The sequence below is a fragment of the Megascapheus bottae genome, chromosome X, assembly GCF_031878675.1.
Source record: "Megascapheus bottae isolate mThoBot1 chromosome X, mThoBot2.hap1, whole genome shotgun sequence".
Taxonomy (NCBI): domain Eukaryota; kingdom Metazoa; phylum Chordata; class Mammalia; order Rodentia; family Geomyidae; genus Megascapheus; species Megascapheus bottae.
In genome coordinates, this window is record NC_143547.1 from 46802120 (window position 1) to 46820213 (window position 18094).

At 39.1% G+C, this 18094-nt stretch overlaps 1 protein-coding gene across 4 annotated transcripts in view; it reads left to right on the plus strand.

Annotated features, from left to right (window-relative positions):
• The window catches only part of Arhgef9 (Cdc42 guanine nucleotide exchange factor 9), a 299679-nt gene that overhangs the window by 137857 nt on the left and 143728 nt on the right, over positions 1 to 18094 (plus strand). Inside the window, exon 1 of one of the 4 annotated variants that reach the window (XM_090326297.1) lies at positions 17869 to 17938. The exons of the other annotated variants lie outside the window; for them this stretch is intronic. Within the exon in view, the coding sequence (XP_090182423.1) occupies positions 17909 to 17938 (30 nt within the window). The 5' untranslated portion in view covers positions 17869 to 17908. Of the gene's footprint in view, positions 1 to 17868; positions 17939 to 18094 lie in introns of those variants that run through there. 4 annotated transcript variants of the gene reach the window in all.

Here is an 18094-nt window from a genome sequence, read left to right on the forward strand (position 1 = left end):
TGTTTGATCTTTTCACCAAATTTAATTTGCTGGCGGATTATTAACTTCCAGTTGCTGAAGTGTGTTGGGGCCAAAGGGGGAAGGGAGCCTTAGCAACCGATTGCATGACTTAGCAACCAATTACCACACTTCATTTACAGCAGATGTGGGAATCTGCCTGCAAAACTACCACTGCTAGAGCTGGGAAGACAGGAAAGGAAGTAGCAAATATCTATGGATAGCAAGCAAGGGAGCATCTTGCCATTAACTCAATAGATAAACTTAGGAACCTACTTGTTTGGGGAGTTTTTGTTTTGTTTTGAGCTTGAGCTCAGTGCCCAGGCACTATCCCTGAGCTTATTTTGTTCAGGCTAGCACTGTACGACTTGAGCTACAGTTCCACTTCTGGCCTTCTTGAGCAGTTACTTGCAGATAAGAGTCTCGTGGACTAGCTTGCTCAGACTGGCTGCAAACTGCAATCCTCAGGTCTCAGCCTCCTGAGTAGCTAGTAATCCAGGTGTGAGCCAATGGCACCCAGCTAAGTCCAAGCACTTTTACATTTATATTATCTGTTGAGAATTATACTTGGCTGCTAATAATAGAAATGAGATGTAGAACTGGCCTTAGCTACAATAGCTCAAGTATAAGAAAACCTGCCTACCAATAATGAGGCCCTGAGTTCAACCCCCAATGCCACCAAAAGACAGGGTCATGGGGGCTTTATTCATTTCAATTATCTTTTTAAAAAAGATGTAGAGGTGGGCTGTTTGGGGCTATATAGTGACTTAATCATTCTTCGCCCATGAGTATCATCCTTTTTTTGTCAATTTTCTGTTGCTGTTAGGATAGTACCATGGATTGGATGAGTTTTCATGAAAATGGTGTATTTAAGCTCATAGTTCTAGAGCCATAAGGGCAAGGGGCCATATCTGGTGATGACCTTCTTGCTTGGACATGGTACTGAAAATGGTATCATGAGATCACATAGAAAAAGACACAGAGCTATTGTGAATAGTGCAGAGATGAACATAGCTGAGCAGGTGTCCTTATCATATCTTGGGTAATGATGTTCAGGATAGATGCCCAGGAGTAGTATGGAGATTTTAAATGCCTTTATTCCAAGGTGTTATACAAAGCAAACCTAAGAATTCTAAAAACTATTATGATTGAAGAGATACCTGAGTAAGATTTAAAATGAGTACTTTATACCCTCACTGTAAATTTAGAGATTATAATTGGAAAACAAATCTCATTCATTTGGCCAGGAGTTTGGCCTAGTGGTAGAGTGCCTGACTAATATGCACGAAGACCCAGGATTGAGTCCTTGGTACCACATACATAGAAAAAGCCAGAAGTGGTGCTGAGGCTCAAGTGGCAGAGGGCTAGCATTGAAGAAAAAGCCCAAGAGCAGTGCTCAGGCCCTGAGTTCAAGTCCCAGTGCACTATTCACAATAGCCAAGCGATGGAGACAACCCAAATGCCCTACCGCAGATGAATGGATACAAAAATGTGATATATACATATACATATATATATATATATATATGAATTCTACCTAGCCCACAGACAAGATAAAATAATGGCATTTGCAGGGAAATGAATGAATCTAGAATGAATCATGTTGAGTAAGACAAGTCAAGATCAAAGGAACAAAGGGCACATGGTATCCTTAATATGTGGCTATTAGATCCAAACAGTATAAGAGCGAGGACTCAATATTTGTGTATCCAATGCTATGGACATCATATTGGAAATATAAACATGACTACATACACATAAAAATCTATGACTCTATAGACATGTTTTATTACATAGATTAATATGTATCTATGACATACAAACCCTCAGCCTAATTTTAATTATGTTCTAAAATCTAAGTGCCAGTGATTATACATAGAGATTCCCTTCTTGAATACTTGTTTGTTAAATGTAATTTGAAATATGATGTAAAAATCAATGTTAATACATTCTTTAATAAAAAAGCAAAAAAAAAACTAAAAAAAAAAGACACAGAGCATATGTGTGTATGTGTGGTATCTCTCCCTCTTTTTTGTTCTTTTCTTTTGTTCTGGTACTAAGGCTTGTACTCAGGGCATCTCACTCTCACTTGGCTTTTTCACTTAAGTCTGGTACCACCACTTGAGCGACACTTCCACTTCTGGCTTTTTACTGGTTTATTGGAGATTAGAATCTTATGGACTTTCCTACAAGGACGAGCTTTGAAGTGTGATCTTCAGATCTCAGCCTCCTGAGTAGCTAGGATTATAGGTGCAAGCCACCCATGTTCCACTTCCTTTTCCTCTTTTTGTGGGGGGCAAAGCTTATGGGGCTTAAACTCTGGGCCTTGGCACTATCCCTGAGCTCTTCAGCTCAAGGCTACCTCCCTACCTTTGAGCCAAGTCCTACTTCCCATTTTCTAGTGATTAATTGGAGATAAGAGTCTCATGGCTGTGTAGTGCCCCAGATGGCTTTGAACCACGATTCTCACATCACAGCCTCCTGAGTAACTAGAATTATAGGTGTGAGCCACGGTGCCCGGATTCCTCTTCTTATAGTCACCAGTATCCATCATATGAGCTCAATCCTGAGAACTTTATCTAATCATAGTCATGTTTCAAATGCCCCACCTCTAAATACGATATTTGCAGTTTCCACTTTCCCAGTACCTCACAAAATGAATCATGGGTCTACAGAAGGAATCCTATAGGTTCTCAAAGTACAGCAGTCTTCCAGGTCACAGTATGGGTGTTCAGAGATTCAGATGCCATGTCCTCCATTGCAGAGTGTACCAAGAGTGGAAATAGAACATGGCCTGTGATCATCACAACTTTTAAGTACCTTTCCTAACAGTTAATATTGACCTCTTATTTGCCTCTTGTAATAGCAAAGGAGATTGGACATTTATACTTAAGTAAAATTAAAAAGGATTTTGGGGGCAGCACTTGGTTTCATGGTCACAAAGCTACCATGATATCACTAAGACCTCCTTCCAGCCCTGTTTTTCTCTAGTGGTTTTCAGAAAGGGTCTTGCTTCCTGCCCAGGTGTGTGCCTCAGCCATTGTCCACCTACTTTAGACTCCTCAGTGTTTCTGGGATCACAGGTACATGCCCCCACAACTGTTTTCCTCTGTTAAGATGGTGTCTCACAGACTTTTCTGGCCTGTTCTCAGTTTACTGTGGAGCCAGGACAAAAGGTGCTCAAGTATGAGTTTAGAAGAGATCTCATAAACTTTTCTAACTGGACTGGGCTCAAATTGTGATCCTTCCATTGTCAACATCCCAAGTAGCTAGAATTTCATGCATAGCACACTAACACTTAGCTAGGAAAATGGATTTTAAATAATTAATAGTTTCTTTGTCACAGTTGTCTAGAATGAATAAGTGTTCACGATAGTCCATCACTTTGCCTTCTCAGCCCATACTCCTTCTGAGAACTTAGGGAAGGAAACTTCTACTTCTTCTTTGGAAAAGTACAGTTAAGTTGTATATGAGGGAAGGTCAAAGAGAAATTTGTAAAGAGGCTTAGTCAGTTACATGTGAGATATTGTTCAACTACAGACCTAGTTCTACTCCATGGAATTTGGAAATCTAGAGTGATGTAATCTCTGCTTTTAAAATGTTGCATTTAATTTAGTTTTGTATTATGTAGAAGAAAGTGAATATAGAATTCAAACCCAGATTGCTAGTTTATAATCACAGGTGTAAAAGGAAGAGCACTGGGAGCCAGGAGTTTGGCCTAGTGGTAGAGTGCTTGCCTAGCATGAACGAAGACCCAGGTTCAATTCCTCGGTACCACATACATAGAAAAAAGCTGGAAGTGGTGCTGAGGCTCAAGTGGTAGAGCTCTAGCCTTGAGAAAGTCCAAGGACAGTGCTCAGGCCCTGAGCTCAAGCCCAGGACTGGCAAAAAAAGGAAGAGCACTGAATTGAGAGACTGGTATTCTAGACCCAGATTTGCATGTGTCTCTGTGTGTCAAATCTCCCATTTTTAACTTATAGGGTAAGGTGGGAAATTTAAGAGTTTGTGAATTTCTTTGAAGTCTTCAAGCCTGAGTGTCTAATTTTTCTTATATATAACAATCAAATAGAAGACTAATAACATTTTACCAAATGTAATATTTTAAAATAAAAATTACTTTTTAGAAGACATAATATACTGTATGCTGATCTGCCATCTTTAGAAACACCATTTGAAAAAAATTAGTTGATTATTTACTATTTATAGTTAAGACTTCCTTAGGTAGAACTTACTTCATTCATTTTACTTAGGAACTTTAAGGCCACAAAAAAATTTAAACTACAATTTGTGTGTGTGTGTGTGTGTGTGTGTGTGTGTGTGTGTGTGTGTGTGTGTGTGTATGTGTGTGTAGGTACTAGGACTTGAACTCGGGCTGAGTGGTATCTCTTGGTGTTATCCCTCCAGGCTGGCATTTTATCACATGAGTCACAGCTCTACTTCCCTATTTTTGCTAGTTAATTGGAAATAAGTGTCTCTTGGTTTTATCTGCCTGTTCTGGCTTCAAAGGTTGATCATCAGATCTGAGTTTGCCAACTTGCTAGGATTATAGGCTATTGATTCATAACTCTACTACTTTTTTCCAGTTGTGGGGCTTGAACTCAGGGCCTAAGCACTGTCCTTGGGATTTCTCAAGGCTAGAGCTCTACCACTTAAGCCACAGCACCACCTTCGGCTTCATGCATGCTAGGCAAGCATCCTATCACTAAATCAAACTCCTGGCCCAACTACTTACTTTTTTTTGCCAGTCCTGGGCTTGAGCTCAGGGCCTGAGCACTGTCCTTGGACTTTCTCAAGGCTAGAGCTCTACCACTTGAGCCTCAGCAACACTTCTGGCTTTTTTTTTTGTATATATGTGGTACCAAGGAATCGAACCCCGGTCTTCGTGCATGCTAGGCAAGCACTTTAACCACTAGGCCAAACTCCCAGCCCCCCAACTACTTACTTTTTAATAGCTGTATATTAAACCAAAAATGGTTGTAATTGCTCTTTGGCTTCATTATTTCTAGTGACTTCCCAGGATAGGGTAGGAAAAAATCGCTGTTTGGAATGAGTCAAATGTAGGAGGTATTTCTTTGGGGGAGGAGTGCAAGAAGCAAGGAGCTAATGGTAGAATAAATCTGTGTGTGTGTGTGTGTGTGTGTGTGTGTGTGTGTGTGTGTTGGGTTTGTGTGTTTTCCTGGGGATTGAACTGAGGATCTCGCACATGGTATAAAATATTTTGCCTCTGAGCAACATCCCATACCTAAGAGTAGAAAATCAATCATAAAAGTACTTTTTTGAGAACCTTTCAGAATATATATATATATATATATATATATATATAAAACGTTGATTGGTCTACCCATAATAAAATCAGAAGCATTATGTTTTCTATTTTATGGTATCAGATAGGGACCAGTAATCTTTTCAGTGAAGGGTAAGACATTAGATGTGTCTTTGTGGGACATGATAGTCTCTGTTGCATATTTTTCTTTTCTTTCTGTAACAGTATTACAGAAATGGTCCAGAAGCAGAAATTGGCCTGCCTCATATTTAGCTAGTATTGGGTACAGTGGTTAAGAACATGGGCATTGCAGTTTGCAAGAGTTAGAATTTTGATTCTAACTCTCATTAATTATGTGCAATTAAGCAAGGTACCGAGCCTTTCTTTACCTCATTTTCATTGTCTGTAAAAAATAGGATAATTAAGTCAGGTACTAGTGGCTCAAGCCTGTAATTCTAGCTACTTAGAAGGGTGATATTTGAAGACATCAATTTTAAGCCAGTCTGGGCAGAAAAGTGACTCTTATCTCCAATTACCCAGCAAAGAGCCTAAGGTAGAGTTGTGACTCAAGTAACAGAGCACTAGCCTTGAACAAAAATAGCTAAGGGACAGTGCCAAGGCCCTGAGTTCAAGAAAACTGACCATTTTCTCTTACGTGAAACTCTCTATTTCTTGGATTTCAGCACATTCAAGTAGCTTTACTCTTAACTCAAGACTGTTTCTTAGACTTCGTTACTATTGTCTATCATCTTGTCATCTCTCCAACTTATAAATGTTGGAAAGCTCCAGAGCACAGACTGTTACTTTTTCTCATCTATATTTGAACCACTTGATCCTTTTTTGCCTAATAACTTTATATGACATTTACATATTAAAGATTCCCAAACTTATGTCTCTGAGCTAGTTTTCTACTTTCACACGCATCTGACTGTTTAACATCTCCATTTTGGCAGATATTCCAAACAATATATTTTTGCCAGTCCTGGGGCTTGAATGCAGGGCTTGGGCACTGTGCTCAGGCTTTCTCAAGGCTAGATCTCTACCACTTGAGCCGCAGCACTACTTCTGGCTTTTTCTAGGTATGTGGTACCAAGGAATAGAACCCAGGGCTTCATGCATGCTAGGCAAGCACTCTACTGCTAAGCCACATTCCTGGCACAAACTTATTATTTTTCCATATATTTTCTATTATAATTAATAGAAGGGTTACATTATATTCACCAGATAGAAGGTGCATTACTTCACAAACATTGATACCCTTTCTCATGTCTTGGTCCCCATTTCCCTCTCCCCCACCCCCAATCTTGTTTTCCACCCTTCCCTATCAGATTTCAAGTAACCAAGTAAGCATATATACAATATATCAGAAAACAAGGTGAAATACTGTAACAATATGAGATAACCAAGGGACAGCAAAAGAGATGAGAGATAACATAGTACATTAAGAACAATAATCACTCATATATGGCTTTTGTTTCTATATCCTGGAGGTCCTTTCCTTTAGCGTCATACTATATGGCCTTATGTATCTAGGTTTTGCTCTATTGTGAATCTCTGCTAGGAGAACCCAAAGTTTCTACTGATTCCAAACATTATTTTTTAAAGTGAAACTCCTGATATAAAAACTCAAATCTGCTTCTCCTGCACCATTCCTTATTTTAGTGAAAAGCAAATTCCATGTACTTCATTCCAAATGTCAACTCAAAATCCTTTAGAACTCATGAACTGCTATTTGTTCTAATTGCAAAATCCATTTAGAATCACATTGTTCTCATTACCATACCTGCAGTCACTCCAGTTTAAGCCATCATACTCATTCACTAGGAATAACACTACATTATCCCATATCCTCTTTATTGCACTGTTTCCTCCTTTAACTTTCTAAAATTCAATTCTCTACACAGCTGCCAGTTCATGTAGTAAAACTCAAGTGAAATTATGTTACATGTCACTCTCTTTTCAAAAACCTTCAGTTGATTCTCATCTCACTAAGAATAAAAGCCCAGTTATTACAATGGTCACTAAGATCCTACATGATTGAGTCTCTGTTACCTCTGTAATACCATTTCCTACTCCACTCTGTCACAAAGTCCTCACTGTTTTTCAAAGTCATCAGGCACATACCAGCCTTAGAACTTTTCACTTACAACATGGGGTCTCTGTTAAAGTCATTCCCCATCCCAGGAGTCCTTTCTGAAATCCCCTCATCTCAAAATGTACCATCCCCCAATGCTATCCACTCCTGTGCCACACATTGGGCTAAAGGGATTTACTGGTATTTCCATGGTTGCATAGATCTGCATAGTCAGGATGTTTTTTGAGGAGTAGGAGGTGGAATTTGTCTGCAAGAACATGTTACTAACTTGGAAGACTTGGGAATGATGCTGTATGTTCTCAGGGGAATGACTTCCTACTCTGTCTTCCCATAGAGATACATACTGAATAAAAGTTCTTCCTCAAATTAGGATCCCTGGATGGCCTCAGAATTTCTGTGTATTGTGCATCCAAACATGGGTGAATTCCTTAACACAATTTGGACAACGAAATAGTTCCAACACAATGACAGTTTTGTCTAGAGCAAAGCTTTTTGCACTTCTTTTGGTGCGTGTGAATCATTGAGCATCTTGAGAAAATATTGATGCTATTTCAATAGGTCTAGATCTATTTGGGATTCCAGTTTCTAACAAGCTCCCTAATGACACATGATGCTGAATAGAGACTCACACTTTGAGTAATAGGCAATGACAAAATTACCTGAAGAATTCATCCAAGCCAGGCACTGATGGTTCACCTACCTACTCAGGAGGCTGAGATCTGGGGATCATGGTTCAAAGTCAGCCAAGGCACAAAAGCCCATGAGACTTGTACCTCCAATTAACCACCAGAAACCCAGAAGTAATGCTGTAGCTCAAGTGATAGAGCACTAGCCTTGAGCTGAAGAGCTCAGGGACAGTGCCCAGGGCCAGAGTTCAAGCGCCACAAACGACAAAAACAAAAACTCATTGTTTCCAAATCTTAGAGTTCATTTCAGTTAGTATCATGTTATATGAACATATGGACATAGCTATTGAGCTATTGTGGTCCTCTGCTAGGACTATCCTAGACATATACTAATTATCACAAATGAGAATACCTGTGGAGCCGATGTGCCTTTGGGTCTGGCTTACTTCACTTAATATGATTTTTTCCAAGACTTTCCATTTCCTTATAAATAGGGCAATTCCCTGGTGAAAGCATATAGAATTCCACTGTCTATATATACCACGTTTTCTTGATCCATTCCTCTACTGATGGGAATCTGGATTAGTCCATATCTTATCTGGCTTGAATTTTTATAGTGATGGTCATTTCCTTGTAAAAACTTGACACTCTGTTAGCCATTTCTTTACTCATTACATTTGTTTGGAAAAAATTTCCTCCAGCATTTCTTCAACTACCTATCCCCTCGAAAGATGTGCTTCAATAGCAAAATAGACTGGAGAAAAGTCCCACAACTCTGCTGATTTATTTTACTCTACTACAAGCCAAAATTAGGCACTTGATGATTTTTAGAACCTATACTACACGTTTCTATTGTGTTTGCTTTTCCACTCTCTAAGACAGTGGCTCTTAACCTTAGTTTCCTATTACAATCATCTGGAGAGCTTTAAAAATACTTTAACTGCCGTTCAAATGAAAATCTTGAAATCATCTATAATTCCTTCCTTGTTCTCACATTCCATATCCAGTCTATCAAAAGGGCTATTGTTTCTACTTCTAAAATATACCTCAAATCTTTTAACCACTGTCCATCATCTTCACTGCCCTTACAGTCCAAGACACTATATCCCCACCCCCCCCCAATAATCTCACAACTTTTATATCTTGCCTCCTGTTCAATATGTTTCTCACACAGAAGCTTTAATGTGAATCTTTCAGAAATGCAAATCAGATAAATTAATTCTTGTATTTGCAACTTCTCAATGTGCTCTCCTTCCTTCCTGAGGTTGCTAGAATATATCTAAAATATGTTTGTTATGACCTTCAAAGCTTTGTATGAGCTACAAGCATCTGGCTTAATGGTTAGTGGTTAACTGGAAATAAGAGTCATACATACAGCTTTTCTTATTGAGGCTTCCTTCAAACGTCAATCCACCCATTTCAGTCACTTGAGTAGGTAGGATTATAGGTGAGAGCCACCAGCATTCAGTAACAACTTGGTTTATGAGTACAGTGTGTTCTCTTTCTATCTCACCCCTTCCATAGTTCTCCACCATCACTCCCAATCTTGCCTGTCCCCTTATGTCATGGATTTCATTTATATATATGTATACATACATACATACATACATACATACATACATACATACATACAATGAATATTGTGATATGGTGACTACATATTTTCTGTTGTCGGGGTAATATATAGAGGGGTTACAGTTACATTCTCCAGGTAGAAGGTGCATTACTTCTCACATATTGATGCCCCTTCTCATGTTTTTGTCCCCATTCTTCTCCTTCCACCCGCTCCCAATCATCTTGTTTTGACCACTTCCCTTTCCTATTTAAAATAAACAAATAAATGTATATACGATATACCAGGTAATAAAGTCAGATACAGTAACAATATGAGATTAACCAAAGAGCATATCTTAGAGATCTTTTCATTTAGTCTCATCCTATATGAACTTAGGGACCTAGGTTTTGAGCTATTGTAATCCTCTGCTGGGAGAGTCCTAGATGTGTGCTAATTATTACAGATGAGCCTATGTTCCTTTGAGTCTGGCTTCCTTCACTTAATATGATTTTTTCCAAGTCTTTCCATTTCCTTACAAATGGGGTGATGTCATTCTTTCTGATGTCATCATAGAATTCCATTGTGTATAAATACCACATCTTGTTGATCCACTCATCAACTGAAGGCCATCTGGGTTGATTCCATATTTTTGCTATGTAAATAGTGCTGCAATGAACATCATTGTGCTAGTGGCTTTAGTATGCCCTTGTTTCTGGACATTTGAGCAAATGCCAAGGAGTGGAATTGCTGGGTCATAGGGGAGCTCTATGTTTAGTCTTTTGAGGAACTGCCATACTGCTTTCCATAGTGGTTAAATGAGTTTGCACTCCCACCAACAGTGTAGCAGGGATCCCTCCTGGCCACATCCCTGCTAGCATCTGTTGTTACTAGATTTCTTGATTATGATCATTCTAACTAGAGTGAGGTGGAATCTCAAAGTTGTTTTAATTTGTATTTCTTTTATGTTGTGACTATATTTGCCCACTTTTTCTCTCTCTACTCATTTGTCTCCCTTTCACTTCTCCCGACATGTTAGAGCTTCCTGATATTTATTTTGTTAAACTATAAGATAGTTATTCAGAGAAATTACACCATTAGAATCCACCTCTGAGTTTACCATATGGTAGTTAATTTGTGTATATATGTATAAGACCCAGTATATGTTTTCATATGTTTATAATTTCTATCTAATTTCTATTTTATCATTTTAAAACATTTCTTTCTAATTAGAAGAGATTCTTGATTAGATCTAATTTCTGAATATGAGAGAAAACAAGCAGTTTGTCTCTCTGAGCCTGACTTACTTCACTTAATTTTTTTCCAGGTCCATGCATTTCCCTGAAAATGATGTTATTCTTTCTGAAAGATGAGTTAAATTCCATTGTATCTGTACCTATAACTATCTATCACATTTTTTGTTATTTTTATTATCTTGAAGTATTAGTATAAAGGGGGTTTCATTCAACATGTCAAATTATGAGTACAATGCATTTTGACTAATATCTTCTCTCATACTTCTCGTCCCTCTCCCAACTCACCTATATCCTCCATTATCCTACTTCTCTTTTCACATACTGAATATTATGATTGTGTTCTCTCGTCCTTTTTCACTTAATTCACTCTTCTCCCCTTTACATCTCTACCACCCACATACACATACTTCAAGCTCCAGTTTCCTGGTATTTATTTTGTTAGTCTGTAGGTTAGTTGTTCAAAAGAGTTATACCATTGGAATTCTCTCCTGCATATCCTATATCTTTTGGATATATGCCCAAGAGTATTTTAACTGGATCAATCACTTATCAATATTTGTATGAATTTATTTATCTACATTATGTACTAGTCCTTTGAATTACAATAAGAGCATCAACTGTATATCATACCCAGTGCTATAGTTTCAATAGCTTGAACATAGTAGGCATATATATATATATTTGTTGAATTTATCCATGAATGACAATAGATAGCAATATATGTTAACACTTTCCTTGCTCCCCCAACCCCTCCCAGTTTTAAAGTTCATTTCCAACATATTGTCTTGTGAGTATCACTGCTGTATTGGTTCATCCTTTGTCTCACCATTTTGCTTTTCCCTTCCCTTCCCCAAATCAGATAAATGAATACACAAGACACAGGGTTCCAAAAATCAAATACAGTGACAACAGAAAATAAACCAAAAGAGAAAAAATATGAAAGCAAGAAGAAATAACTTTATACAGTATATTAAAAACAAACAACAACTAAGAAAAACCTCTTGATTCTATATGTTGAGATTATTTTGATTAGCATCATTTTATATGGTCATACGTACATAGCTGTTGAGCTATTGTGATCTTCTGCTAGGACTATCCTAGACATACACTAATTATTACAAATGAGGGAAACCATGTAATCTATATTTCTTTGTGTGGCTTATTTCACTTAATATGATTCCCCTCCAAATCTTTCCATTACCTTACGCACTTCTGGCTTTTTTCTGGTTACTTGAAGATAAGGCTCTCTCAAATTTATCTTCCCAGGCTGGCTTCCAACAGTAATCCCCAGATCTCAGCCTCTGAATACCTAGGAGTGACCTATGCCCATCTTCAAAATATTCATTTTGAGGGAGCATAAACATTCAGACCAATAAGGACCCAATATAGTTACATTTAGCTGTATTATATTTTAGTCCTTTAATTTGAAATAGTTACAAGGCCTTTCTTTGTTAATGTTTACAAACTTTTTATTGTCGAGATAATGTATAGAGGGGTTACTGTTATATTTGTCACATAATGGGTACATTACTTCTCAAACCTTGATACCCCTTCTCATGTTTTTGTCCCCCTTTTCCCTCCCCAGGCTCCCTCCCAATCATCTTTTTCCACACCTTCCCTTCCTTATTTCAAATAAACAAATATGTATATCAGATACAGTAACCTCATGAGATTAACCATAAGTGGAAAAAAAGAGAAAAGAAATAATTTCACATACAGTAAGAACAACAATCACAAAGATAATCCTCTTGTTTCCATAACTTAGGGTGTGTTTCATTTGGTCTCATCCTGTATGACTATATGTACATAGGTTTTAAGCTATTGTGATCCTCTGCTAGGAGAATCCTAAATGTGGAAGCAATCCAAAAATTCACATGCAATAATAAAAGACCCTGAGTAGCAAAAAAAATGTAAAAGAAAAAAGAAAGATAAAGAAAGGCCTTGTGCAAAATTTAGTATACAAGGCCTTTCTTTATCTTTCTTTTCATTTTTCAACAGCGGTCTCTTTCTGTGGATTTTCAGGCACAGATGTATCCAAGCTGCATGTAAGATTGCAGGATGATGGAATATGCTAGGATGGCTGTCAACTTCAGCTTTGTTTGTAGTTCAATGTGTAAAACCCCTTAAGGCCTTCCTAGAATAATGAAGTATTTTAGGGGTGAAAAGGTACCGCTGTATGGGGATTTTCTTTGCAATTTTTCGGATGGAGAAAAGTTTAGAGTACTTCAAACAATAGAGAATGATCATTGCCCAAGGATGCGGATTCGTTCAACTTATTTTTCTCTTTTATATGTTAAACACAATGAAAGCTGTAGACCCTCTTTCTTTGTGATTCTACCTAAGAGTGCAATCAAATTGTCACTTGGCCTGACCAGCTTTATGCCCTGAAAATAATTTTATTTGTATTTAGATTCAATTTAGAAAAAAGAACACAAGTTATAACTGTTAGCCTTGTGACACAAATATAAGCATAATAATACTTTTGTGCTTTTAGTATTTTACCCTTTTGCACTGTTGCAGTCCATTTACTATCCAGAATCAAGAGTTTGGGGTTTTTTTTTTCTCTCTCTCTCTGCTTACTTTAACTTACTTGTGACTTTGGGAGTTTCTTCAATTCCATGGTCTATGTTTTCATCAGTAAAATGATAATGTTGGAGAAAATAATCTCTGAGATCTTTGCTAACTCTATTTATGAATTGATGATTACTTAAAACTCTTAGATACTCACTTAAGAAAAATTGAGATAGAAGTTGGTACTTTCCTCACATCATCCACTAATAATGAATTTAGCCCTTGACTCGGCTGTGGACAAAGCCATATCCACAACAGGAGAGTCACCTTACAAATCTGCTGTCCACAGGAAGCTTGTTTCTGAGGTTCCTACATGACTATAGATTCACATAAAGAAAATGTGAGGATATACCTAGACTAAATTTCTCTTTATGCTGTTTATAGCTAATAAAGAGAGCAGGATTTGTCCTTTGCCCACTGACAGCTGGTGCCAGGTTGGTAGTAATATGCTTCTTGAAGATAATGTCCATCTAGTGGTCTGAAACACAAAGATGGTCAAAACTCCAGATTTCTATTATCCTGTCTGAGTGCTTACTGGGTTAGCAGACCCCATATACTTAAGTTCTTTCCTTGAGCAAATAGTCAAATATTCCTAAGCAACCTTTTAGTCCCAATTCACTGTCAGTGAATAACTTACCAATCCTAGCTACTCAGGAATCTGAGACCTGAGGATTGTGGTTCAAAGCCAGACCAAGCAAAAAGATATGTTGGTCTTTTATCTCCAGTTAACTAGCAAATAACCAGAATAGAGATGTGGCTCAAGTGGTAGAATGCCAGCCTTGAGAAAAAAAAGCCAAGTGAGATTTGAAGGCCCTGAGTTCAAGGCCCAGTGCTAGCATAAAATAAAATGAAAACCTTGCCAAGTAAATGGCAATGCCACTAATTTCATTCAAGCAATATTTCTTTTAACTTCTTACATAGTTCTTAGAAAAATCGGTGTGCTTTAGACATACTGAATTCAAGGGTGTCTAATTACACCTTTAGAATCAATGTCCCATTTTTCTGCTGGACTTTACACATATAGTGTTCCTTTGCTTTCGGATCCATTATCTTTTCTTCTCAAAACTAAATCTCTTAGGTTCTCTTGATTTCTTCTTTCATTAAATGGAGACACCTGCAGGAGATTGTTGGACAAGAGTAACAGAGGAGCCATAGTGTTTCCCCCCTTAGTTGCTTGAGAAGGATGTTTTCTGATGGTAACTCTGTTCGTCCATGACTTTAGCTTCTGTTGAACAACTGCTCCATTTATGCAACTTTCTTCTGAAAGGCTTCCATGTGATGCTTATAGTTTCTGTATGGCATCACCGGTTTCTGAGTTCAAGGAACATTTTTTTTGCCTTGACCCATTATCTATGTATCACAATGATTGATGACAAATTTCCGTGGTTTTACAAATGGTTAATTGCTTACCACCTAATTTGGTTTCTTATGTATGTGTGTGTTACATTTCCCTTCTTTTTAATACTCTTGTTTTAAAAGACCTAGGGTATTTTCTATTTTCCTGCTAGAGATATTTTCTATAATTCCAGGATTACTTTCATCAAATAAATTGATGTATATCTTTCTGTGCATCTATTACAATCTCTACATTATTTATCTGAAACAAAGGTGTTATGAGAGGTGTTTTCTGAGGCTGACCTCTCTCTTCGATTTGAAAATAACTGCTTTTTCTCCTTATGTCTTTATAAGGTCTTTACTCAATACTTATCTGTATTCAAATTTCCTCTTTTTATAGAGTTGTTAATTATATTAGATAAGGATTTGTCTTAATGGTCTCATTTTAGCCTAATTAACTCTTTGGAAACAAAAGATCAATTTTTTTATACAAGTACTTGGGCTTGAACTTGGGTCTTGGATTTTCCACTTAAGGCTGGTGCTCTACCACTTGAGCCATACCTCCACTTCTGGCTTTTTACTTGTTAATTGAAAATAAATAAGAGTCTCACACACTTTCCTTCCCTAGCTGGCTTTGTACTTTGATCCTCAGATCTCATCCTCATGAATAGCTATGATTACAAGCATGAGCCAGTAGTGCAAAGCTAAGATCTATTTTAATTTAGAATGCTAAGTGAGAATACAACAAGAGTTGGATGAATGATGATAAAACCAGGGCTTTGGAGTATTCCTGGAACCCTTCCCAAAGCTGATGTGGCCAGTGCCAGATCTTAAGGAGCCATGATAGTTTGGATAGGCTGGTTGGCCAGATGGATGCATCCAAGAAGCTTAGTGTAAATAAAGGCCCAGAACTTGGAAAGTAAGGAGACATTGTAGAATCACCAGCACTTGGAATAGCAGACTTGGTAAGAAGTTGAAGTTTTATCCAGAACAAGTTCCCATTTGACTCAGGAGTCCCATCCCAAAGAACCATTCCACTTCTGCTGTACACTTCCTGTGACTGGGAGCTCATGAAAGCTTCAAGCTCTTGGCCAGCTCAAACTGGCTGGAGTGGGAAGGATTTACTAAGAAATAGAGGACAATGAGGCTGTGTATCTCATTGCCAGTGATACCTTATGCCAATAAGCTCCAGGAACTTCTGATACTATACTTTAATTATCATTTGCTTCAATTGTAACCTCTGTGTTTCCAATTACATTCCTGCCTGACTTGCCCTGGATTCTTGTCATATTTTTCCGTTCCATTTTGAGCTGATGTCTGGTTTTTTTTTGAGGGTGCCAGTAGTAGGGCTTGAACTTAGGGCCAGGGTGCTCTATATTTGAGACACAGCTTCACTTTTGGCTTTTTGGTGGTTAATTAGAGATGAGACTCCCAGATCTGTGTGCAAGAGCTGGCTCAGATCTCAGCCCCCAGAGTAGTTAGGATTACAGGTATGAGGTGTGAGCCACCAGTGTCCAATCACATGTTTTTAACCTTTCATTATTTGTGTATGTGACATTAGCACTTTCTGTTTTAAATAACTTATAGTTATTTTGGGATTGTATGGAATAATCATAGGTGTGAATGGAATTGACAACGTCAATGGTCAGCAGTTACAAAGGGGCCTGGGTTTCACTGTTCAGAATTGGGGGGGGGGGGTACCATGAGCAGGTGGGCGGTTTCTCCGTTTGCCTGTTTTGCTGATGTGCATTTGCATCATTCTCAGCGAAATAAGCAAATGGAAAATTCATCCATCATCAAACTACCTTTTTGTTGTTTTGTGCTAGTACTGAGGCTTGAATTCAGCGTCTTACACCCTCCCTTGTCTTTTTTACTCAAGGCCGGTACCATATAACACTCAAGCCATGTCGGGCTTTTTGGTGGTAAAATGGAGATATGAGTCTGACTGACTTTTCTGACTGGGCTGGCTTTGAACAGTAATCTTCAGATCTCAGACTCTTGAGTATCTAAGATTATAGATGTGAGCCACTCATGCCTGGCCAAACAACATTTGATATTTCTAAATGTATAAGGGAGAAGCCTGAAGTTGAGGAGTGAGTGGCTTGGTGGCATGGGTGAAAGAGAAAGAGAAGAAGGAAAGAAGAAAGAGAGAGAAAGGGAGAAAGGTAGAGGGAGAGGAAGAAGAAGAAGAAAAAGAAGAAGGAGAAGAAGGAGAAGGAGAAGGAGAAGGAGAAGAAGAAGAAGAAGAAGAAGAAGAAGAAGAAGAAGAAGAAGAAGAAGAAGAGGAGGAGGAGGAGGAGAAGGAGGAGGAGGAGGAGAGAGAGAGAGAGAGGAGGAGGAGGAGGAGGAGAGAGAGAGAGAGAGAGAGAGAGAGAGAGAGAGAGAGAGAGAGAGAGAGAGAGAGAGAGAGAGAGAGAGGAGAGTTTAAAAAGCTACAAAGGATCAAATCAAATCTTGTCTTTTTTGTGTGACTTCAGTGTGGTCCCTTCCTTCTTAGAAATCTCTGTCTGTAAAATGTGAATGAGAATGCTTGCTTCCATGCATGTAGTTATTCTGATAAATGAAAGTAATGCAGAAATATTAAAACCCCAAGAGGGTACACAGTAAGAAAGAGAACCCCAAGGGAATAATGCCCACTAGAGAGAGAGCTTGGGGGGGTAGGAGGCAGAAGAATGCTGGCCTAGCTTCACTGGGGCCCTACCGTATTATTCAGAAATTGGTCCAACACCTTTTGCAACTTTGTGGAGGACTTTCTGCTGACTCGACATCATTGGGAAGCCCTCAATAAACAGTATCTAACTCCAACACAGCAGGAGGCAGGCACTGGTAGCGGCTGCCTTCTCCCTGGAGCAGGTTATTCACCCCCACTGTCGCCTGCACGGCTGCCCCCCCACCCCGCCATCGGGAGTTCTCAAGCCTTGGAAGGGGACAAAGGCAGCCCATTTGGTCCCCCTCCCCAGTTGCTTGCTTCTGGCTGCCAAGCAGCCCCGGGGAGCAGCAAGGCGAATAGGCTGAGCCTGCAGGCTGGAAGGAAACAACCTAACTGAAGGCGAGGTCCGGGGCGGTGGGGATTGGGCTGTAGGGCTGTAGGAGGAGGGGAGGCGGAGGGGGGCGCTGGGGCTCGCTCTCATCCTGCCCAGCCCTCCTAGTCAGCCCGCGACAACCCACACCAGAAGCCATCGGGCCTCTGAGAAGCTGGACTTCGCGGGCACCATGCAGTGGATTAGGGGCGGATCGGGAATGGTAAGTGTCCGTAACCCTGGCTTCCCCTGCTTAAGCCTTAGTCCCCCAGCCCCACCTCCAGTCTCTCCAAGTAGCCCGCACGCACTGAGCCCCCTTGCCCCTGCCCACCGCCCTCGCCACCGTCCTTGAGACACCAATGAGCTTCCTGTGGCCATT